The sequence below is a fragment of the Podarcis muralis genome, chromosome 8, assembly GCF_964188315.1.
Source record: "Podarcis muralis chromosome 8, rPodMur119.hap1.1, whole genome shotgun sequence".
NCBI classification, from domain to species: Eukaryota; Metazoa; Chordata; class Lepidosauria; order Squamata; family Lacertidae; genus Podarcis; species Podarcis muralis.
The window spans coordinates 27167729-27191914 of NC_135662.1; the positions used below are offsets into that span (position 1 = coordinate 27167729).

The following is a 24186-nucleotide window of genomic DNA, read 5'->3' on the forward strand; positions in this document are numbered from 1 at the left end:
CCTTACCACACCCCCCCACCCCCCGCTTAGACTTGTAATATTTCAGATTGAGACACAGGTCTGGTTTCAACATTCCGGGAAAACGAAGGGAATCGGGAAACCGCGTCTCAACTATTTTCCTACTTCTGTTCTCTTAAGAACTAAACTTGCTTAAAAAATAAATAAATAGAGAAAAGGTCACGCATGCGCTCAATTGTCGGAGGGCTTCCCTCCGCTCTCTGTAGGAGGCGCTGTTCTCTCAGTCTGGGCTCTCGCGATGTCGTCGCTGTGCCAGCCTCCTCGAAAGGCGCATGCGCGGTGTGCAGAGAAGAGGTGCGTCGCCTCGGGCAGCTGCTCTGAGGTGGAGAAGAGGGGCTGGGGAAGCTGGTGAAGATACAAAGGCGAGACGGGCCGGGCCTTCCGGCTTCTTTCCGGCTCAGGATGTGGAAGCTGAGCCCAGCTGACGAGTCCGGGCCAGGTGAGGAGCGGAGCCTGAGGGGGAGGGGGCGTGTCCTGGGCAACTGGTCTCACTCCGGTTTGACGCCTGTTGGTTCTACCGCCTTCCGGCTTCTGCGTGTTGATTGGTTGGTTCAGCCTGTCCTGGCTCGCCGCGTTTGGGCGGGTTGGAGAAGCGGCAGTTAGCCAATTAGCCGATGTTTACTTTGGGAAACTGGGAGGTGGGGGGTGGGCTTCGCATTGAGAGCAGGTGTGGGGAACTATTGCTGAAGCACGTCTCCCAATCAGCTCCAGCAAGCATAGCCAAGGGCAAGGAATGATGGGAGTTGTAGTCCAGCAAAACATGGGGGCCCCCCCCCGCAGGTTTTCCACATCATTGCTGTAAGGTGGAAGGGGTGGCAAAAGTCCTGTCTCCAGCTCTCCATCCACATGAATAAAGATTAAAATCGGCGTTACACCATCACAGGTTAATTAAAATTTGCTTGTGTTTTTCCCATTTCAGGACAGTCATACCACCTCTTAGTTGGTGTCGAGTATGTTGTCGGACGTAGAAATTGTGCCATTTTAATTCAAGCGGATCAGTCCATCAGCCGAAGCCATGCAGTCCTTTCAGTTAGTCACCCTCAAGTGAACCTTGTAAGTACCAAATGTACAACATTATGAAATTGCATCATGCAATTTTTATCATAATTTCTGCAGTTATAGAATGACAGAAATCAAGTCACAGATTTCTTACTGCTCCCAGATTTTTAGACCTCATCTAACAAGATTATGTTTTGGATGTGTTTTACTCAATATGTTTACCAAATGAAAAAAGTAGCTACCAGATATAGCAGCCTTTATTAGCTTGGCATCCTCCAGGTATTTGGGGCTAAGACTCCTGTGCTGGCTGTCACTTAGAACTATAGTCCAAAACACCTGTAGAGCACCAGATTGAGGAAGGCTGAGATAGAGGGTTAATGCTAGAAACAAAAAACACAATGACCCAGTTTGCGTATCACAATAAACTATAGATAATGGTTTGCCAACAAGCCCTCTGTCTGAGTGAAACGTAGGGAAAACATTTGATCCCTTCCTTAGTGTTACATCCAAATGAATAATTGTGTTTTGTTTTGCTTCAACAAACCACAGTCAGTAAGCCAAGAGTAAATATTGCCTATAGATTATTACACTCCCAACAAACCACGATGTGTGGTTTGGATAAAATGAACTCAGTTGCTATTGTTGGTACCTGAAATGTTATTTTTATTTTCAGACTCAGTCTTCTACATTTCCTGTGTTAACTTTAAAAGACACTTCTAAATATGGTACCTTTGTTAATGAAGAAAAACTAGCAAATGGTACTACTAGAACTTTGAGGTCCGGTGACAGAGTCACTTTTGGAGTCTTTGGAAGCAAGTACAGGTAAGATCAATTTGTGCTCATCTTAAAATGTTCATGGCTATGCTTGTTTGAATGTCGTGGAATATGTCTGAGGACTAATTAGAAATGGACAAAAATAGTCATTCTCAGCTGTGAATCTTACAAAGGGTGTGAGTTCCCTTGCAAATGTCTCTACTCTTAGATCATGATACATTCCTGCCATAATCTTTGCTTCAGTAGCTCTGCCTCCCTCCACTGTCTGAAGGCCTCCTGTTGCCTCAGATATTCCACCTTAGCTGTTCTGTACAGTTGGAAATGCCTCCTAGAACACTGTCATGGTGCCAACTCTTACTTCTTTCAAATTGCACCTTTTCTATAAGACCTTTGCCACAGCCCCTTAGATGCTATGCTTCACTGTAGCTGAACCTGTAATTGAGCTTAAGTACATGCAACTGAGGGATGCGGGTGGCGCTGTGGTCTAAACCACTGAGCCTAGGGCTTGCTGATCAGAAGATCGGTGGTTCGAATCCCCGTGACGGGGTGAGCTCCTGTTGTTCGGTCCCAGCTCCTGCCCACCTAGCAGTTTGAAAGCATGTCAAAGTGCAAGTAGATAAATAGGTACCGCTCCGGAGGGAAGGTAAACGGCATTTCCATGCGCTGCTCTGGTTTCACCAGAAGCAGCTTAGTCATGCTGGCCACATGACCTGGAAGCTGTCTGAGGACAAACGCCGGCTCCCTCGGCCTATAGAACAAGATGAGCACCGCAACCCCAGAGTTGTCCACGACTGGACCTAACAGTCAGGGGTACCTTTACCTTTACCTTTACATGCAACTGAAACCACTATGTTGCTTCCCGTGTCAAATTTAGATTGATAAGCTCTTCAGGGCAGGGACCTCTCCCTGTAAAGGACCACACACTCAGTTGCTATTATTTAACTAAATAAAGTAATAATATTGTGTGTTTCTTTTAACACTACTTTGCAGAATACTCTATGAGCCTTTGGTAGTGTGCTCTTCGTGCTTAGCTGTTTCACAGAAAAGTGCTTTAAGTAAAAATATTCTACAGCTGGGAGGCCATGCAGTGAATGAGTGGAAAGAAGGATGTACTCATCTTGTTATGGACTCAGTCAAACTTACAGTTAAGGTGAGTTGTGACATTTCAAGTGCATCTGATATGCAAGCGTAATACTGATTTTTCTGAACTGTGCATTGCAGTAAACGGGTCTGTAGTCCTATATGCCACAAACCGTTCTTTCATATTCCCTTTCCTGTCAATTCACTTTAATATTTCATTGGAAAATTGAGACTTCCTGGCAGCAGGCACTGGAGAATTGTGACATTTTTTGTGAGGCATCTTTGAGCTTTAACAATGCAGTCATGCACATAATTACTTGGAAGTCCCAATATGTTCCTTGGGGTTTACTCTTAGAGGTGTGTAGTGGATTACAAATAGCCATTATGGAGACAAATAAGAGGGAGTGTATTTTTGGCATTCCAGAAGATGTGGAGCTGACACTGATGGCCATGCAATGAACAATTTAATAGAAAGATAAAAACAACGAAGTTAGGACATAGGAGGGTGTGGATTTGGCATAAATCTTTGGATTCGAGTGCAGGAGTGAGAAGAGAAGTTGAATTGTATAGAGTTAGCAAGAAAGCTGCTGTAAAGCATATGAGTAAAGGAGATGAATGATTTAGAAGTACTTAGGAGTTGAGTGTAATTCAGGCTTCCTCAACCTCGGCCCTCCAGATGTTTTCATACAATTCGCATCATCCCTGACCACTGGTCCTGCTAGCTAGGGATAATGGGAGTTGTAGGCCAAAAACATCTGGAGGTCCGAGGTTGAGGAAGCCTGGTATAATTTCTGGGGCTCAGTTTGGTATTGATGTGTTTGGGAGTGATGGGAAGGTAACCATCCTGGCAGAGTTCGTTGTTATATGGGGCATTAAGGTGTGCTGCTGATGGGAGGAATTGATAAGGCAGTGAGAATGGTGTCCACAGACAATGGCAGCAAAAGGGTTGTAGTTTTCTGTTTTAAGAGGGTACCAGTAACCAGTGGGTTGTGAGACTGGGGTAGAGAGATGTGAGTGAAAGGCTGGGAATGAAGACAGGTTAGAGAGAGCGTGCAGCGTTTTTGTACTATTGTAAATTATGGTAGTGATTATCTGCTTTATCTTTAGGCAATATGTGCCTTGATCTGTGGTCGACCAATTGTGAAGCCAGAGTATTTTGATGAATTAATAAAAGCAATTCAGGCGAAACAGCAGTTACCGACACCTGAAAGGTAATACCTTATAATATACACCCTAGATTTAAAAAGGATTTGATAATTATAATTTGGACTATTATGTTGTACTATGTAGCAGTTGGCTTTAAAAACTCCTGGAGTATGCCCTGCTTAGATATAACCAGTACTTTTTTTCTGTGGGGACGCAGGGGGACACATACCCTTAAACATTTTGTGAATCTAAGTTTGGCCTCATTGAGGGGCAGTATTTTAATATGAGTAGGAAAGTGAGAGTGCCCTTTAACATTATTTTTTAGAAAGAAAGCACTGGATATAACCATATTCAAGTCATGCACGTTCATGAATTGAATATGATGCATAACATACACGCTATAGATATCTATGCCATAGTGTAATTTTATATGCCGTCAGATTAAATCATTATATGTTTACACACATTCAGAATTATATGGAACATTTACGTTCTTGAAGTATAGCAGAAACATTTTGTAAATTTATACAATGGTGCTGCTATAGTTGATTTTTCCTTAGGAAAGTCTATAAGGAGCTACTCTTTATACTGCTATTTCTGGCCCACTGTTGTCTACTGACTGGTTGCAATTCTTTTTGCATCTGTATACTTCTTTAAGTAGAGAGTAACCAGAACAGACACTTTCACAACTTCTCAGATTCTGGAACCTCCTACCATGTTGCCCGGATTTCAACTTACTCACCCTTATCAAACCTACTACTGACTTCTGGCTGTCATTCATCCATTGTGCCTGGTTTACCTGGCAGGGAGAAATAGCTAGATGGCATGGTGACAACCCACTTTAAAATCCAGGCAACATTTCTCCGTAGTTTTATATAGACCCATGTGGAACTCCACAAGAAAGTTCCCATAACAAATAATAGCATAGACTTGTGTGGAACTCAACAAAAAAACTCCTATAAGGAAAAATATCTGTCTCCCAGCACCACCTTCTGTAATCTGCTAGTGCAGAAGTAGGGGATCATTGGCTTTCCAAATGTTGCTGTACTCCAGCTCTTATCAACTCTCACCATGCTATTTCTGGTTACATGTGCAAATCATTTTGAAAATGATTGTATTGTGCAAATCTATTATATATGCCATTTTGAGAGCCTTTTGGTGGGATGCAAGTATTATAAATAAATAAATAAAACACCACCCTGGGGTATCTGGAGCTGCTTAGCCAAAGTCTATTTATTTGTCTAGGAAAGGAGGATTCTATACTGGTTTGTAACTTCCCAATTCATGTCGATCCAGTTAAGACTTCCTCAGCTATGGTCTTTAACTATTTCCTCTTTCAGACTAGGTGAAGCAAAGTCTTCCCATGGTGAGGAAGATTAAGTATAATTATATTTAATTGGCAAAGTGTTGTACTGTTGACTCGTTGCTATGAGCTCTTGGGGAAATGACAGGATATTTTTGGATGTTATGCGGGTTGATTCGTCTTCATTTTCACAGGTTGCTATAGAGATATCTTTGGTAATATCTTTTGAAGTGGTGCAAATACTCTTGGGAATATGAACATTAACAAAACATTGCTTTAAAAATAAATTACCGTATTTTTCGCTCTATAACACGCACCTGACCATAACACGCACATCGTTTTTAGAGGAGGAAAACAAGGGAAAAAACATTCTGAATGAAACAGTGGATGTATCATTTTTGTGCTTCATGCTGTGGCCACAGACATGTGATCTGATGGTGAATTTGGGGTGACCCAATGCAAAGATCCTGAGAATCCCTGTGGATCCATGCTTTGTAACCACGTTTTTGCACCATTGCAGCCCCAGGCAACAGTGGGTGCGTGCTTTTTTTGGTGCAGGCTGTAGCCATGGACATGCTATGTGATCTGATGGTGAATTTGGGGTGACCCAATGCAAAGATCCTGAGGATCCATGTGGATCCATGCTTTTTAACCACGTGTTTGCACCATTGCAGCCCCAGGCAACAGTGGGTGCGTGATTTTTTTGGTGCAGGCTGTAGCCATGGACATGCTATGTGATCTGATGGTGAATTTGGGATGACCCAATGCAAAGATCCTGAGGATCCATGCGGATCCATGCTTTTTAACCACGTTTTTGCACCATTGCAGCCCCAGGCAACAGTGGGTGCGTGATTTTTTTGGTGCAGGCTGTAGCCATGGACATGCTATGTGATCTGATGGTGAATTTGGGGTGACCCAATGCAAAGATCCTGAGGATCCATGTGGATCCATGCTTTTTAACCACGTTTTTGCACCATTGCAGCCCCAGGCAACAGTGGGTGCGTGATTTTTTTGGTGCAGGCTGTAGCCATGGACATGCTATGTGATCTGATGGTGAATTTGGGGTGACCCAATGCAAAGATCCTGAGGCTCCATGCTGATCTATGCTTTGTAACCACATTTTAAGTGGGGAGCGAAGGAAAAACAAAGAAGGGACATGAGAGGGGTGTGCAGAGAAGCAGCTGGCTAAGAATGCTGGAGAGGGATTTAACGGGTGGGAGGCAAAAGTTCCCCCCCAAGCCAGCCATCTCTCTCTCCCTCTCCCTCTCTCTCTCTCTCTCTCCCTCTCCCTCCCCCCCTCTCCCTCTCCCTCCCCCACTCTCTCTCCCTCTCCCCCAGCAGTACCGGAGCACAGAGACGACACTTTCCCCTCTGCTTGCCTGGAGGGGAGGGGCTTTCCCTGCTCTTTGTTCCGTTTCAGCAATCACAGCAACGAAACAGAGGAGGGTGGGCAGTAAGACCCTGAGGCAGAATACAGGAAAGCTGCCACTTCCTCTTTTCAGGTTTCCCTTCTCTGTGACTCGCGATTTGACTTTTGCTTGATTTTTTGGCTCCAGGGACCACACATTCGCTCCATAACACGCACAGACATTTCCCCTTCCTTTTTAGGAGAAAAAATCTGCGTGTTATAGAGGGAAAAATACGGTATGTAGTTAATAATTGCCTTGGTAAAATACATCTCAATTCACAATCTAAGATCAGGTTAATGTTAAATTATTTCTGCTGATGAATAAAATTAACAGTTTTGTGATGCTTTGATCTTCAATTAAAACTAAAATTTATATTGCCTCTAGAGAGGACCTACTGTCCATATAAACTGTATGGAACAGCTTTTATTTTTTATGTAATTTGAATTCACAACTTTTATTTAAACCTTTGAACTTTTTTTGCAGACAGGTTAAACACAGTGGGCATGTCATAAAAACGTGCCTGTGGAGTTTTCAGATTTTTGTTAATCAAATAGATAATCAAATAGGTAATCAAATATTAGGGTGCATGGTTGTGGTCTTTGCCTTTGACCAAGACAGACTTCAAGATTGCGTTCAGCAAAGGGGGGGGGGGGCTGGATAGAGAAAAAAATGAACATGTGTTCAGTGATTCCTGGGCTCTAGGACTACATGCTACATGGGTGGAGAAGAAGCAGACCTTTATTGTTGAGCTTGTGTGCAAATGGATAATGCCTCAAGATTACTGTCTGCAACACTGCGTATAACATAGTAAACCAGCTAGATGTTGGATAGAAAAACAGATGTACTCAAACTAGGTAAGCAATGTAGAAATGAATGACATTTAAAATGTAAGCTACATTTTTACAATCATTTCTTCCATTCACAGTTTTAACCCTCCTATTGATGAGCTGAGTGTTAAGAATAACAAATTAGATCTGGCAACCTCTCCCATAAGAAGAACAATATTCAAAGGAAAAACGTTTGTGTTTCTAACTGCTAAGCAGGTAACTGACACTGTTCAAAGCTTGACAGAAGTAATTTAAAATACTTTTATCTACAGAGATTATGTTAATAGCACAGGTTTTGTGTACTCATTAGCCCTCCTTAAATGTTGTACACATGCAATAATGAGAAGAAGGTTTGCACTGCTTGGCCTACTGATGGCCTTCTCAGTATTGGCTGTGGAACACCCTCCCTTCAGATGTCAAGGAAATAAACAACTCTCTGACTTTTAGAAGACACCTGAAGGCAGGTTTTAATGTTTGATGTTTTAGTACTTTCTGATATATGCTGTGAGCTGCCCAGCCAGATGGATGGGGTATATAAGGTAAAGGTACCCCTGCCCGTACGGGCCAGTCGTGTCCGACTCTAGGGTTGTGCGCCCATCTCACTATATAGGCCGGGGGCCAGCGCTGTCCGCAGACACTTCCGGGTCATGTGGCCAGCGTGACGAAGCTGCATCTGGTGAGCCAGCACAGCACACGGAACGCCGTTTACCTTCCCACTAGTAAGCGGTCCCTATTTATCTACTTGCCCCCAGGGGTGCTTTTGAACTGCTAGGTTGGCAGGCGCTGGGACCGAGCAATGGGAACGCACACCGCCGCGGGGATTCGAACCGCCGACCTGACGATTGGCAAGTCCTAGGCGCTGAGGTTTTACCCACAGCGCCACCCGTTATTATATATACCCGTGGGGTATATATATTAATATTATTATTATTCATGACATCCATGGACATCGAGTGTGTGAATGCACACAGGGATCCCCATTCACATGGATTACATATGCATGTCCAGCTACTCTTTCATAGGTGCCGTTTTGCAGATGTCCATGCTCAGTGTGCAGATGTTGAGATTAGGTCCCTGGGGGTTGTGATGTTGTGAGTGGAGCCACTGATGTGTCCATACTTCTTCTTATAAAAAAAGCCCCTACTATTTATTTGTCCAAAATTTTTTTCACTCAAGTGCCTCAAAGTAACTTGAGCAGTGAAAATTAAAAGTAACAAATACATTTAAATTAGATTATTCGATATATGAACATTTGTAACCCAAGTTAAGGACTTTTGTACTCATTGGAGCTCAGAACTTGACTTTTCAGTCAATTTTCTACTTGTCTTTATTCAGAGTCATCAGTTGAGCTGCATTCATGTTAACAAAAGGCACATTGAACATACAGCTTTTAAAAGTGAGCAGAGAACTGGCTGAAAGACCACCAAGGGCTTGTTCTCTGATTGGAAGAAGGTCTTGGGTTTGCCCACTTCCTCCCATGTCTCCCCCCATTGCATTGCATGCACCCACATGCATTACTGTGTGTACAATGTAGTATCCAAAGTGGGTACTCTGGAATTTTTTAGAATGTAGAACCTGCCTGACTCATTCCTAGCTTGCTAAAGGAACTCAAGTTGTATGAAATAAATCAGGGATGGGGAACCTGTCACTCTCCAGATGTTGCTGAACTATAATTTCCATCGACCCCAGCTAGCATAGCCAGCAGCATTTGTAGTCCAGCGGCATTTGGAGGATCACAGGTTCCATATTGCAGTTGTTAGTCTTTGTAGACAAGGTAATATGATAAAATGGTAATAAAGAAGAAACCTTTGAAATAGTAATGAACACACTTGTAACATTCTCTGTATATACCATTGCATTTATTGTCACTTGTAGAGTCCTCATATTGGTTACATTGCCTCTTAAGTTATGAAATGGTATGCTTATTATAGAAATGTGTCATATTAATGTGAGCTCTGTTCTTTGAACCTTTGGGCTTTGTATTTAATTTTAGTTTGCAAAACTGAGTGCAGCAATTAAACTTGGAGGAGGAGAAGCGAAACTGATAACGGAGGAAGCAGAGATTGTTTCTTCTTTGGTAGCACCTGATATTTGTGTCATTGAAGTAGGGTTGACAAACTCTCAAGGATCCATTTCTGACTTGGACAGGAAATGGATGGATAGAATCACAGCTGCCTTCCAAAGGTAGGATTGCTGAAATATTAGTAATTGAGTACTGAGGTTTTTTGTTGTTGGAGGGGCTGTCAAACCATAACGAATACAAATCTACAAATAGGGTCTGTAAAATATGTGGACACATTTAATGTTAAAGTAAGTCCACAGATTTCTATCACATGCAAGAAATGATTGTAGCTGAATTAGAATAAAAAAAGCTCAACAATTTTGGTCGGCCCTTTCCTCGGCCCCCACGGCCCTCCACTTCATCAAATATGGCCCTCTTTGAAAACTGTTTGGACACCACTGGACAGTGGTCCTCCAGATGATGTGAATTACAGCTCCTATTACCACTAGCACTTATGCTGGGGTTTGATGGCAAACTGGGTTCGGTCACCTTGAGATGCTTCAATAAAATGCAGTATATACATAGTGATTATAAATTAACAACATCTGGAGTGTCTCCCAGACTTGTTATACATGTGCAGTCTGAATATAAATGAATGTAGGCAGGAAACAGCAGGTTACTAGAATTAAATGTTTCACTGACAATTTCCCTTGGACCATTTTATTCATTTAAAATATTGTTAGCTCACCCTTCATTATAACCCAGCCCAGAGTCTTGTTAGAATGCCATATATTTTTTAAACAAATACTGATATCCATCCCTTGCCAATTCACAGGTTGCATCCTGCATGATAGTCTGTTCCTTTACTGTAATGTTTTAGCATTATTTTCCAAGGATGTTATTTGGTGAATGACTTCCACTTGTTTTTCTGACAGTGTGTTTTATTTCTAATAGGAAGCAATGGAGGACAATATCTGAGGCAGAAATTGGTCTAGCAGTTATTTTTTCATCCACAAAAACATACTGTAATCCTCAAACTCCACTAGATGCAGGTAATTTTTAAAATTTATATTTTAAAAAAATCTTTGTCCTGCATTTTTTACTTTTAAGGAACTGAATTCAGCAGACAGCTTAAAAGAGGGAGCATATTATTTAAGAGTGCTTTGTTTTAGGATAACAGATAGCCTTATGTTACTGATGACCCTACATCTTTTTTGCTAGCAGATTTAACAGATTTTAAATAGCTTTCAATTGGAAAAGTAAAAAGCACCAGAGTTTTAGTATCCAATTTTGACAGCAAATAAGCTGAATCTCACTTTCATTCACTTCCATTCTTTTCCCCTGCAGCATAATGTGACTTGCTCCCAATTCATTAAGTATGGTTGACCACGGGAGAGTATTAGTTCTGGACTGGCCCTTAGTTTTAGGATGCTCAGAAACGTCATGCAATAGAATTTTAAGTAAGAGGGTATACTATATTTTAGGTTTTGGTATTGAATACAGTAGTTAGATCAAGTATTTAAACTATATGACTTGTTTAATGTCTTCAGTTTGAATATATGTATGTGTGTGTGTCATGGGATTTGATGAAAATATAACTTGATGCTGAATGTGTTCATGGTGATCTTAAGAACTTTGCTTCAGGATGAGAACAGAAATCGTGTGGCGGCGGCAGCGGGAGGCCCAATTAGCTAAAGTGGTACCTCAGGTTAAGAACAATTTCAGGTAAAGAACGGACCTCCAGAACGAATTAAGTTCTTAACCCGAAGTACCACTGTACAGTGGAACCTCAGTTGTCGAACGTAATCCATTCCAGAAGACTGTTCAACGTCCGAAATGTTCAACAACCGAGGTGCAATGAATGGTTGGAGAATTCAATTGAAAAAAATGAGAAATGCACCTTGGAAGCCGTTTGACTTCCAAGGCACGTTTGAAAACAGAAGCAATTACTTTCAGGTTTTTGGTGTTCGGGTTCCGAAACTTTCGGCTTCCGAGACTCTCGAAAACCGAGGTTCCACTGTATTGAAGAAGCAAGATGGGGAGATAAATGGACACTTCTTAGTAGGAAGAGTTGCCCAAAAATATATTTTTGAATAATATTTGTCTGAAATGGCATGAATTATATAGTTTTAAAATGTTAACATTTATTCTTCTTTGCTGCTTTTAAACTGCAGGTGTAAAACCCACATCAGCACCACTTGTTACAGGACCAAACCTTTCTCAAAGTGTAGTAGATGAAACAGTAATGCCCACCATTGCAGCATATGTAGCTGACACAGAAATGGACCAACTGATGGACACATGGTAATGTACCAGCAGGAGCTCTTTTGATTTGCTCTTTCTAAATATGGCTTCATGAGCCACAGTTAGTCTGACTGTGATGCCTTTATTTTCACATGAAAACTTCATCATGTGCCAAAAACTGCATGGGTAGATTCTTGAGTTTCTAATCTTCTGAAGTTACAAAAGACAGGGACTCCTAGTTTATGGAGAGTAACTTTCAGTACTGCATCTGTCTTGTCTTTTGTAAAAAACAAAAAGCCTGCTGGAGTTTTTAAGGCAGGGGGGAAAATGCAACATTTCATGTAAACACACTTCAGTCATTTTATTTGTATACTGCTTTTCTGTGTACATGCACTCAACAAACCAGTATTATTTATTTCATTCATATTCCACCTTCTTCCAAACAGTTCAGAGGAGTGTGGCCCACACTCTAGCCACTGTCCAAGGCCAGCCCAGGGTCTTGTCCAGTCAAGTGTTAGCCTTGACATATAACTTCAAGGTACACACAATTGGGAAATAGAGCAAGACTATCCTTAGCCACATTGTGCAAAATGTGGAATGTTTATTACACATGAAATGAGGGGGAGGGGAGAATTGCAGATGGTGGGAAAATCAGAACCAAGGGTAGCCATTACTCAGCACTACAGAATTAAAACAATCCTACATGTTTGCTCAGAAATGCATCCTGTTGTGTTTACTTGCTGCTACATAAGTACAGTGGTATCTCGGTTCTTGAACGTAATCAGTTCCGGAAGACCGTTCGAGTTCCAAAATGTTCAAAAACCGAGGCAAAAAGGCTGTTGGCAAATTCAGTTGAGAAAATTGAAAAATACACAGCGGAAGCCGCTCGACTTCTGAGGCACGTTCAAAAACGCTGGGTTTTCGGCGTTCAGATTCCAAAATGTTCGTCAGTTGAGATGTTCGAGAACCGAGGTACCACTGTATGCATATTTAGTGATTGTGGCTTATATCTTCTGAAATCATTCACATCAATGAGAATGCATGCTAAAATAATATTAACAGTATAATCTTATGCATGTTTACTCAAAAGTCGCACTGAATTCAGTGAGCTTACCCTTAGTAAATGCATTTAGGGCTGCATTTTAGATTTAGAATATTTAGGCTGCATTCCTACATACACTTACCTAGGAGTAACCTCTGTTGAACTCAATGAGGCTTCACTCTGAGTAAGCATTTATAGCATTGCACTATAAATCCAGGAAGATTTACAAGTGATATGGAAGCTGCTTTGGTGACAGAACTATTTGCATCTTCCAAACAATGAACAAAGGAATGTTTTTGATGACTGAAGAGTGGCATTTTAGGATCTTATTTCTCCTCTTAAAAAAAAGTCAGCTAAAGTCGCACCAAACTTACAGGAGGCATCTTGATAGGGATCAACATGCAGAGGCAGTGTTGAACTCTCCCGTAGTCCGCTGTAGCTTTGGAATCTTGCCTCTGCACCATTTAGGAACTAATGGCTTGCTGATCAGAAGGTGGAATTTGTTGATGCATTTGAGCCCTGATTCCTCTCTCCTCACCTCCCAAAATTAAGCAGGGTGTTCTGTACAGACTGTTATTGGTGAGGTCCTCAGGTGCTCAAGCTGCAGTCCTAATTCCACTTACCGGGGAGCGCTGCTGTGTTGACATGGTTAGGACTGCAGCTTTAGTCATATTAGCATTTCATAGATCGCATAGGGTTTACTGAGTTCCAGTTATTATTGACACAGCCAGCTGTTTTCAAAAAAGAAGAGAGTCATTTTTGAAGCTGCTGCTGGAGGGGAGCATAGGAAGCTTGAGGGAGGAGAAAAGTGAGCAGAGGGACAGGTGGAAAAAAGCAAGAAAGTGCAAATAGGGTAGAAAGGAAGGAAGCAATCAATCAGAAGGAAAGCAAACTAGTTGGTATGTACCAGATGGAAGAAAAAAATAGTGTCTGGAAGCATTACTAGAGTGTGTGCATGTGTGTGCTGCTGCGCTTTTGAATTTGTTCCAGCAACCCCAACCGAAACTGGTGGGTAACGCCTACTTTGCAAAGGAGCAGATTTTTCTTCCTCAGGCCCTGCCCTTCTCCTGCAATTTTGCCTTGCTGCTGTGATTTCGGTGGGCAAGTTGAGGAATAGGGTGGACGAAAGCAAGCAAACAATGGAAAGGGAAGAAATGGTTTTCCTTTTCCTTTCATTTGCTAAGTGTGTGTAACCCACCCAAGATTAGCAGGAGCAAACTCATAGACATACAGCACCGGTGACGATGCCCTTTGTTTGCAAGCATACTTACTAGTGCTTTGTACCCAAGTCCCTTTAAGGAACTGACAAAGATGCATGCACCCATGTAGGGGAGCTCAGCAGCTGCCATTCTAAAATGCAGTTACTACTATGCCTCCATTTCAGAGTCCTGGTAGGGAGGTGGGTGGCCAAGTGAGGATGAGATTAATGAGGGGCCCATCTGAGCTCATGGACCCTCAGCCAATGCCTGATTATATCAGTCACTGCCATCAGGCCTGTTACTACTCCCAGTGGCGTAGCGTGGGTTGTCAGCACTCGGGGCAAGGCAAGTAATTTGCGCCCCCTAACCCGTGGATTTGCGCCCCCTAACCTGTGGATTTGCGCCCCCTAACCCATGGATTTGCCCTAACCCCAGATGTTGCGCCCGGTGCGGCCGGCCCCCCCTGCACCCCCCATGCTACGCCACTGACTACTCCTATAGCAGATGATGGTAGAGAAATTTCAAATTCCTGGGAGCTGGCAAAAAAAAGGAAGAAATTCAATCTAGCAAGAAATCTAGCAAGAAATTCTCATCTTTGCTTCAATCTAGCAAGAAATTCTCATCTTTAGGTGCAACCCATGCATGGACCTTACAAATACCTCACATTTCTAGGGATCAGCAGAATAACCAGAAATCTGAGAAATGGATTATAGATTATGTAATGTGATGGTACAGATTTTAGTCATTGACTTAGTACTGACCCACTCCTTTTTTCCTTGTTTACACAGCATGGAAGTGTCAGGAGAGAACAGAAAGAGAGCAACAACTCCTATCAGGGAACAAAGGAAAAAACCTTACCCACTGGATATAACTACTGTTAATGAGACTCCAGCAGGAACTGGCACTGTGAATGTTGGGGCTACATTACCCAAGTTGAATGCAAGGCCCGAGACTAACCAGAGTAGCCTTTCGCCCTCTCCCTCTAAAATGTCAGGGAACAGGAGAAATAAAGAGGGAGATTCACAGCAGCAATTGAATTCAATTAAAAACTACTTCCAGACAGTTACCAAAAAAAGGTATGTTCACATAAACCTCTTGCAGTCAGGCTAGTTCTAATATTTATTCCCTAATTTTGGGTCTTTACTTAGCTCTCAAAGATCTCAGATGTTTCAGTTCCATAGTTAACTGAAAATAAGTGAAATCCTCACAAACAATGCATATTGATAACATGCTGGCTCCAAGAAGCTTTGCCTGAACAATGCTAATCAGTGCTACATTTTAATTAAATAAGTTTGCTTATGAGTAAACTTTTGCTGATTGCTCCTAAGGATGCCATCACGATGAATCCCATTTGAAATTAGAGACACTACAGTGCACAGTTAAATGCTTGCTATGATTATTACAAGTGCCATCTGAGTTGTACTTGATTGGATTCAGTCTGTCTGGGGTCATAGCTATTCATCATAAAGATAAGTAGTGAACAAGTGTGTGTTTGTGATCTTTCTGTGTACATCCATTTGTGATGTTCTGCTTTTGCAAATAGGAATTTAGCTTCCCTTTCCTCCCTCCTCTGCGCCAGCAACATTTGCTCTAGAGGGTTGGGAGATCTATCATGTTCATTTGCACGATGTTAGGTTTTCCCTCAATTTGAAGAGAAAGTCTAAAATGCTTTTTTCTTTCTATTCAAGGGAAAGGGATGAGGTTGAAGAAACATCACAGTCTAAATATGCAAAGATAGAGGAGAAGTCATCGCTGGCTTCTAGTCATACTCAGCCTGTAACTTCTTGGCTGTGGGAAAGCAAGGCAGGAGGATCTCAAAAGGGGTCATGTACCTTGGACCAGAACACAAACGAGTCCTGTATAGGTGGAAGTAGAAAGCCTATTGCTGAGACTAGCCAGTTAGAAAATAATAATAATGAAAGCATTATTGCATCAAAAAAGAGAAAAGAATTGGAAGACTCAATAGAAGACGAAGCATCGTTAGAACTTGTCTTTGCAAGCCAAGAACTGGATTGGGAAGACGATATAGGAAATCATGGTGAAGGCAGTACTCAAGGTGCAAAGAAGAAAAGGAAATTGGAAATGAAAGAAGAGAATTCAGATATGGAGACTGGGAGACTTCAGGTAGTGACATTTTTTTCTGTCTCATACACATACACATAGATATGCCATACACCACAATTTTAGACTATTAGCATAAAGATAAAATTATTTTGAATTTCTATCAATAAAAGAAGGAAGAATATAAATGCTTTATATCATTTTACAGGAGGGATAACAAGGTGGGTATATATTGTACTCAGACTTCTGGAATTTTAGAGGGTGGGCTTCATAGAATTACTCTTCAGATCTGCCAAAGTGGGGGGACATTTAGAACAGGGCCAAGCCACTGATGGATTAAAAATATATTTGGTAAAGTGATTAGCTAAATATTCTGTAACATGGTAAAATATTTAAATCATTGATTTAGAGCATCGGGCAGTATCAATAAATATCCCCTTCAGGTTGAGATTCCTTTTTGTTGCTTTCGCCATTTTTTGTGTAGTGCTCATTTCCTTCCCAGCCCCCAAGTGTGTGCATGTCCATTCTAGCATACTCAGATTTCCCCATGTGCTTCAGTTGTGGTGCAGCTTCATGTACTTCATGTTTTTGCACATGCTTTCTTGATGTAAGGAAGGAAGCCACTGGGCACAGAAACTCCTATGTGCTCATTGAACATGAAATGGATGTTTCAATGCAATCTGCCTGTTTCTGCCAGTGTTGGCCTTTGGTATACTCACACTCACAGTGGAGAGAGAGGTTTATTTTCCTTTAAAGCTTTACAACTTTTACATGGAAGAACAGTGGTCGCCTAGTACACCTAAGGTTCAAAAACAAAAATAGTCACAATCCACTGCACAATTAAAAGCATTTATGTCCCATTGAAACCACAGGTTTGTGTATGTCGAAGTCTATATTGTTAAAATGACCTCTCATGAAAACCTACTTTGGTTAGGTTGGAATTGTTTTCCTGAATAACTTCACACTATTCTCCTAGAGATTTTTTGTGAGTATGTACTGACTCTCTTACATCCATCTTTTATTGTGCTGCCACAGTAAATCAGCCACACTGCTCTGCGCAACAGCAATTTTAAAGTTTCTTATTAATGAAAGGGATTATTTTCTTTTATACTTTAAAGCTGTGAAAGTATTTCACTTGGAAACCCAAGAACTAGGTAACAAGTCAAGTTCTGTTTTTGCAAGCTGTGACCATAAATAAATTCTGTTGAATAGAAGGCTTCTTTAGCTTGGGAGAAACCATGCTGAAGAACTCTTTCATTCAGAGTAATTTATTTCAGCTCTCTCGTGTGGGAGCTACCACACACTTTGACAGAAGAACCATTTGTTATTTCCTCTCTTTGAGGAGTAGTCAGAGACAGACAAGTTCAGCATATGCTAGCCAGAGTTCAAGCAAGTAGCTTTCAGTCTACAGTTTTCAGCCTCATTCTACTGTAGTGGTATAGAGCAGTGTTCCCCAACCTTGGGCCTCCAGCTGTTTTTGGACTACAATTCCCATCATCCTTGACCACTGGTCTTGCTAGCGAGGGATGATGGGAGTTGTAGTCCAAAAACAGCTGGAGGCCCAAGGTTGGGGAACACTGGTATAGAGTATATATTAGACATTTACCAATACCTTTTGTTAAACAGCAAGAAAAGAAGCAGTTGCTTCCAGTTTTAAACCAGAAACAAGAGAAAGAAGAATCACCAGGCTCTGCAAAGAATGACTCCAATGTAAGGAATATCTTCATGCTAATGTTTCGTGTATTTAATTTTTGCAATAGGTAATGTGGTAGGAAATGCATTCTTTTAAATTAAAAAGATACTCCAATATTGAGGCTAGTGACATTTAGTTTTTTGAAAATATATCTGAAAAAAATGGCATCAAGTAACTTGTAAAGTTGTCTTTAAACTATTTTGTTAGCATTCTATTTGTTCCCTTCCCTCCCAATTATTAATTGAAACTATCAATTGAAACTATTGATTGTTTTGCTGGAGAACTAGGAAATAGAACCATTTTCCTGTCCTACTTTGTAGGAGGAACAGGCAATTTTGTTGTCATGTAGAAAACGAGTGAAAGGTGTGAAGATATTGAATGTATAAATTGATGCAGATATTTCATAGTTCATTAAAAGGCTAAAGGGAGATTTTGGTTTTCCTTGAAGAAACTGATTTAGTTAGAAAAAGTTTGGAAATGTTTTCAAATACCATCTCAGAAAATAGATGACTAAGTACAGTACTTACAATCTTATGATGAAGAATAAATGTTTATTGTAATAAACAAGCTTGATTTGAATAACCTCAGTAATTGCTCTAATTCTTTCCCCCCTCCTAAATAAGAATCCTGATAGATGTGCAAATGACTCTAGCAATCTGCCCAGCAGGCTCCTGCTGACTGAATTTAGATCATTGGTTGTTAGTCAGCCAAGGAAAGATGGCCGTTGCACTGCAAAAATAGATTATGGACATCTGAACAACTTTAAAAAGTTTAAAAAGGTTGGTACATGCTTTTAAACTCACAAGAGGATATTTCTTAGAACATACAGAAAAGGTGTAAAAATACAGTCGTACCTCAGCTCCTGAACGCCTTGGGAACTGAATGCTCCGGTTTTCGAACATTTTTTTTTGGAAACTGAACATCCAGCGCAGCTTCTGCTATTGTTTCCGGCACTCCTGTGCAATCGGGAACCAATCGCAAGTCGCACCTTTGTTTCCAAACTTTTTGGAAGTCAAATGGACTTCCGGAACGGATTCCTTTTGACTTTCGAGGTACATCTGTATTAGCTAAATCTGACCATCTTCTGGTTTTGTTTGGTTCGGTGTGTCTTTTAATCTAGAGGTTTGCAGTACAGTGTTGGGGAATAGAGGACTGAATTAAATGTAGTCCTAAAAGCTATTGCAAGGGTATCTTGAAGCAGAATGCTTCTATGTTTAAATTATATTGCATTCTTTGGGAATGATCAGAAATTGGTATTGTTATTGTAAAAGGACAAACTTAGAGCAGATCAGTCAGAATCCATTTGTAATGTTGTTAAGCTTGAGTAGAAACATTGAAGATATACACTTTTAAGTGGATAATTGTATTTATAACTGTATAATATTATTCCTGTAATGTATCTAAAACCTGCGTAGTTTGTATAGTGCCTCCTGCTCTACAGCCCAAACCTAGAATGAACGAATAATACTCAACAACTGTATTTAATGTATTCTAAGTTTTCTTCAAATGATAGAATACAATAATGACAAAGGGCACCCTTGTCTGCTTCTCTGAAGCTGAATTGAGTAAGTAGCTGTTTCGGGTTCCATCTTTGCATAGTGAGACTTGTAAATGCATTGAAGCCCCAGTTTGAAACCTGAGTTAAATAGAGCTGAGATTAATGCATCTTTCCATTTGACAGGTAGCTTATCCTGGAGCAGGACAACTTCCATACATTATTGGGGGATCGGATCTGATAGCTCATCATGCTAGAAAGAATTCTGAGATGGAAGAATGGTTGAGGCAAGAAATGGAGGTGAGGAGCAAGAAGTAGTTAAAAGCAAATGGCCTGCATCCTTGGCATTATCAGCACCATGCTCTAACCCAGCTGAGCTATCACGGTCATGATCATGAGCTGTAGGTCAGTGTTTCATACACTGGCTGGGTGAGGGGCTGCATTGAGAGTGGAAGATCGTGGAAAATTGGCTGGAGACCGCTTGCAAGCGGCCTCTTCTCATTTTCCCCACTCCCACTGCAGCCTCACTGTCCTCACATCCCTGGCCTTTTTGTAGGATCTTCAGAAGAGACCTTTTGGCACAGGGCAGGCAGTATGCAGTGGGGCGGAGACGGTAGGGAATATCCCTTGTTTCCTTGTGCTCATGCAGTATTGGATACCACCCATTGTATTTATGTGTCAATGCCTGACTGCACCCAAATCATGCTGGTTCAGAGCAGTTCATATTTGGCAGAAGTTCTCAAAGAATCATTTATTTTTCTAGGAACAGAGTCGCCAAGCAAAAGAAGATTCGCTTGCAGATGACCTCTTCAGGTGAGGGTTCCCCTCCTCCCCATAATGAACTCAAGGGAGGAATCTTACACACATATAAAAACATTCTGAAAATGCTTTTTTAAAAGCATTTTAAAAAACACATTGGATTTTCCATAAGGCTCTCCATTGCCATCTAGTGTCACATTGTGCTGTATATTGCACTTAAAACACTTAAAACGTTTTATTTGCAGCTGTATAGCTGAGTCCAAGGACTCATTGTATGTTTGCTCAAACTGAATGTGACTGCCTGTTCTTCCCTCCAACAAATAACAAACTATGGAATGGACATAGCTAGTTTTTAACTATATAAATAAATACACCAAATTAATATCTGGTTCTTCAGAGCAGACCAAAATCAGAATTGAGAAGCAAGGACAACTTTGCCCCATTTATGCTTCTGGAAGGAAAACCCAAAGATGAGAATTTTTAATTAACATTTTTTTTATTGACAAATTTGATGTGACAATAATTTTTGCTGTCAGTTGCAAACTGCTCTTGCTGTTGGGTGATAATAGGCAGGAAGCCTCGGATCATACGGTGGAAACTTCTACACTCAGTCTATTGGAAATCTGAAGAAGCTGTGTGCATGATAATGCATGGCTCACTGTGCAGCAATAGACTGCCCAGAAAGTATCAAAGTAAAAAGTTAATTCACCCTGGATTAGTCTGTTTCCTTTTATGTGTTCCTTGGCAAAGACCACTCTCCTTGGGGAATATGCCATATCACAAGTATTCAGAGACCCTTGGTTCAGGCAGTCCCAAATTCCCGCTGGGCATGTCGGCACCCTTTTTGGGTCTGAGACTTAATGACAGAAGAAATGTCTCCGATACAATCTGCACATGTGCTCACATCACCATCAGAGACCCTGTTCTGTGTTCTGCCATCAGAGGTATAACATGTGGGCCTTTTCAGTCACTCTGATACTTAAACTGTAGACTGTCCTCCCACACTGGCCCCATGTGGCCTCATCACTGCTTAATATTCAACAAGCAATAAAGATACGACTGTTTCAGCAGTGGGTTGCATTGTTGCTAATGGATTTGAGATTCAACTGCTCCTTAATGGTTTTATTTATTTATGTTCCAGTTTCCTTCCAAGCTCAGGTTGTTGTGACCCTGCAACAACCCTATGAGGCAGGTTGGGCCAAGAAGCAATGACTGGTCTATGGTCACTCAGTCAGCTTCATGGACAACTTGCAGGTCATGTGACTGTGTTTTCAGTTTTACTGGATTTCAGAACCAGGCATTTATGCATTTTTTTTTTTGTTCCATTTAGATATGATCCCCATGTAAAAAGAAGATAAGGTGTGCCTTGAATCAGACCTACAGCAGAAGAAAAGCTTGCCTGGCCCGCTGGCAATAAATTGCAACATCAGAGTCAATTTTACGCTGATCATACCTCCTGAAAACCTGCTTTTCATATTCAAGAAAGGATGCAAGACTTTGAACGGTTCTTCAAACATGTTACAGCTAGTGATGGATCCATCTGCCCACAGCGGGAAAGACTGGTCTAGGCCGACTTTGTAATGCTCGATACAAAGATAGCATTAAAATTCAAACTAGAGTAGAACTGAAGCCATTTAACCCCCTCCTACGTTTTGCTGCTCTGGCAGTGAATAAAAGAAGTATCTCTTCCATCCCTGACACTATGGTGGCTTCATGCTTTAATGGCTATTGACTCATGTTAGCAGCACTTGGGAAATGACATTATTCAATAGTACTTCTGGCATCCAGCCTTAGCAGCATGCTAGATATTAGGAAGCTGAGAGAAGAGAGACCTCCCTCACTTGCCCTGCCTTCACTGCCCCTGTTGGAGCAGCAACAAAGACAAGTGTAGGGGACAGAAATACGGGAGGACACAGAAAGGTGGTTGAAGGAGCGTTGGATATCATTGGGAAAGTTGCAGGAAGGATCAAACCTTGTTGTACTACCAATGAAATCAAGACCAAATAGGCTCAGAACTGGATTTGAAAGGGCCCAAGTTATTTTCAGAGTTTGAGAGGGAGGGTGCAGAGACTTACTAAGGGGAGTTTGCCCATCGATAGTTATAGCACACAAAGCCTTTGAAATCCTTTTTCAACTTGCATTCTCTATCCAAAATTTTGTTTTTATCAAAGCAAATCTGTTTCTTTTTTTAAAAAAAACCCACACATTTGTTTTAACCTATTTTTTGTATGGTATGATGACTATCAGAATTGTCAAATGGCAACACGGGATTTGTAACATGAGTATTGCTCACTTCTGTACCGTTTTGCATCTCTCAAACTGGCTTTGACCCTTTTAGTAAATTATTAGTCTCCATATTGATGGGAAATCTTTTCTTTGCTTCTCAGAATTTTGATGCTTACAAAGACTTGTGCCTATTGCAGATAGGAATAAGAGCAGCTGTCTTCAAATTAGTTTATTTTGCCTAAGTGGTGTTACATCTGTTTGGTGCCTTACATGAGACAGGGTGCAATAGGCCCAAATCTGCCATACTTCTGTTAAATCAGAGGAAAGTAAAACGGATACTTCTCCTCAGATGTGTCCTATAAACTCCTTAGATTTAGGAAAGTATCAGTTTGACCATCTTTAGCATATACCACATCCACATGTCTGCTCCCATGCATGGCTTAGCCAAGCTGGTTGAAACAGGTAATGCCTTTTAAGAGTCTAAAGCAGGCATCTCTCCACCCAATGCTGTCCAGATGTTTTGGACTACTATACCTATCTGCCTCAGCCAGCATGGCCAATGGTCTGGAATGATGGAAGTTGAAGTCTGAAGCATCTAGCAGACAGCAGGTTGGGGAAGGCTCTTCTAAAGAATGCTTATGAAGACTAAACATTTGCTCCATGCTTCCAGTCAGTCCATGCATGCAGTCTAAGCAATAAGCCTTTTCTGGGGATAATTTTTGTGCTTAAGTACCCATACAGAGCACTTTCCCTTGGATCGAAGGGGTGGGGGAGAGAAATCTATTTGGGTTGCAGCTGCTTGGTGATTTCCCTTAAGAATAACTCTTTCCAGAAACACAGGTAAGAATGACTGGTAAATGCTAATAAAGTATTCTGTACACACATAATTGCTTGGTTTGCAGACTATATACCAACCCGTAGAAAAAGATATATGGCTGCTAATGATGTCAAATATTTATTAGTCAATTTCTTTCATAATCATGAACTTCGAGCCCCCCCTTCTGATCGGCAAGCCCTAGGGCTCTGTGGTTTAGACTGTGGTTTAGACCACAGTGCCACCTGCATCCGGGTAACTCTTAGCAGTACCCTTAAAGTGGCTACCAAGTTTTGTACAAGTAGATCAAGTCTGTAGCCATAGACACATATGAAAATAACTGGGTTTATCAATCTATATTTCTCTAGCCTTAAAGTAATAACTGATAGTTTCCCAGATCCTGTGCATGCAAATTTTTGTATGTAGTAAAATCTATTAAAAATAAATACAGCGGTACCTCTGGATACGAACGGCATCCGTTACTTCCGGGTCGCTGCGGAGCGCAACCCGAAAACGCTCAACCTGAAGCAACTTCAACCTGAGGTATGACTGTAGATAAATTTCAACGTCTAGCCCTCGTTTTGGAGATAACCTGAAATACACACACAGTATAGGCACTGGCAATAACAATTATAGTTGCTAAGCACTGGAGTTCAGTGTTTACCACCCCCTCCCTATTGCCTTTAGAAATATTACACCACCCCAATTTCTATCACACCCCTTGGCAGCCATTATCTCACTTGCCACCATTGTACAAAACAAGGGAGATTAGTTTAATGAGTTGCATATTTTATTAGCACAGCATTCCTTGCAGGTGTGGCTAAATCACTTCCAATTGATCAACACTGAATTGTGGCCAGCACAGTGTGCAAGTTGCTAGCCTTAATAACCCAAGTGTAGAAAAGCTACATTTGCCAGTTGAATGACTAGGCCATTTCCAAAATATTGTGGCAGCTAGCACATTTTAAACATTTGGAAAATAAATTATTAAAAGCAGGTCTCAGCAACAGAAAACCCACAGCCAGCAATCCAACTTGTCTGAGTCTATTTGATCAGGAAGTATATGACAGTCCCCTCTGCAACTGTGTACACTTC

The 24186-nt window shown here is 41.3% G+C and overlaps 1 protein-coding gene across 1 annotated transcript; it reads left to right on the forward strand.

Moving 5' to 3' along the window:
- Positions 1-284: 284 nt before the first annotated feature.
- Positions 285-22408, forward strand: NBN (nibrin). Its single transcript, XM_028736564.2, has 16 exons — positions 285-457; positions 938-1071; positions 1691-1839; positions 2782-2941; positions 3979-4082; positions 7655-7772; positions 9550-9740; positions 10513-10610; positions 11733-11862; positions 14832-15119; positions 15732-16167; positions 17731-17814; positions 18421-18576; positions 19479-19592; positions 20056-20105; positions 21382-22408. The coding sequence occupies exons 1-16, from the start codon at positions 421-423 to the stop codon at positions 21407-21409; spliced, it is 2277 nt and encodes a 758-aa protein (XP_028592397.2). The 5' UTR covers positions 285-420; the 3' UTR covers positions 21410-22408.
- The last annotated feature ends 1778 nt before the right edge of the window (positions 22409-24186 follow it).

What these genes read in the sequence shown, in the direction of transcription:
- NBN (XM_028736564.2), top strand. Translation starts at nt 421, where the DNA reads ATGTGGAAGCTGAGCCCAGCTGACGAGTCCGGGCCAG. An exon ending in GACCAACTGATGGACACATG is followed by an intron (nt 11,863 to 14,831) that starts GTAATGTACCAG and finishes TTGTTTACACAG; the next exon opens with CATGGAAGTGTCAGGAGAGA. An exon ending in TGGAGACTGGGAGACTTCAG is followed by an intron (nt 16,168 to 17,730) that starts GTAGTGACATTT and finishes TTTGTTAAACAG; the next exon opens with CAAGAAAAGAAGCAGTTGCT.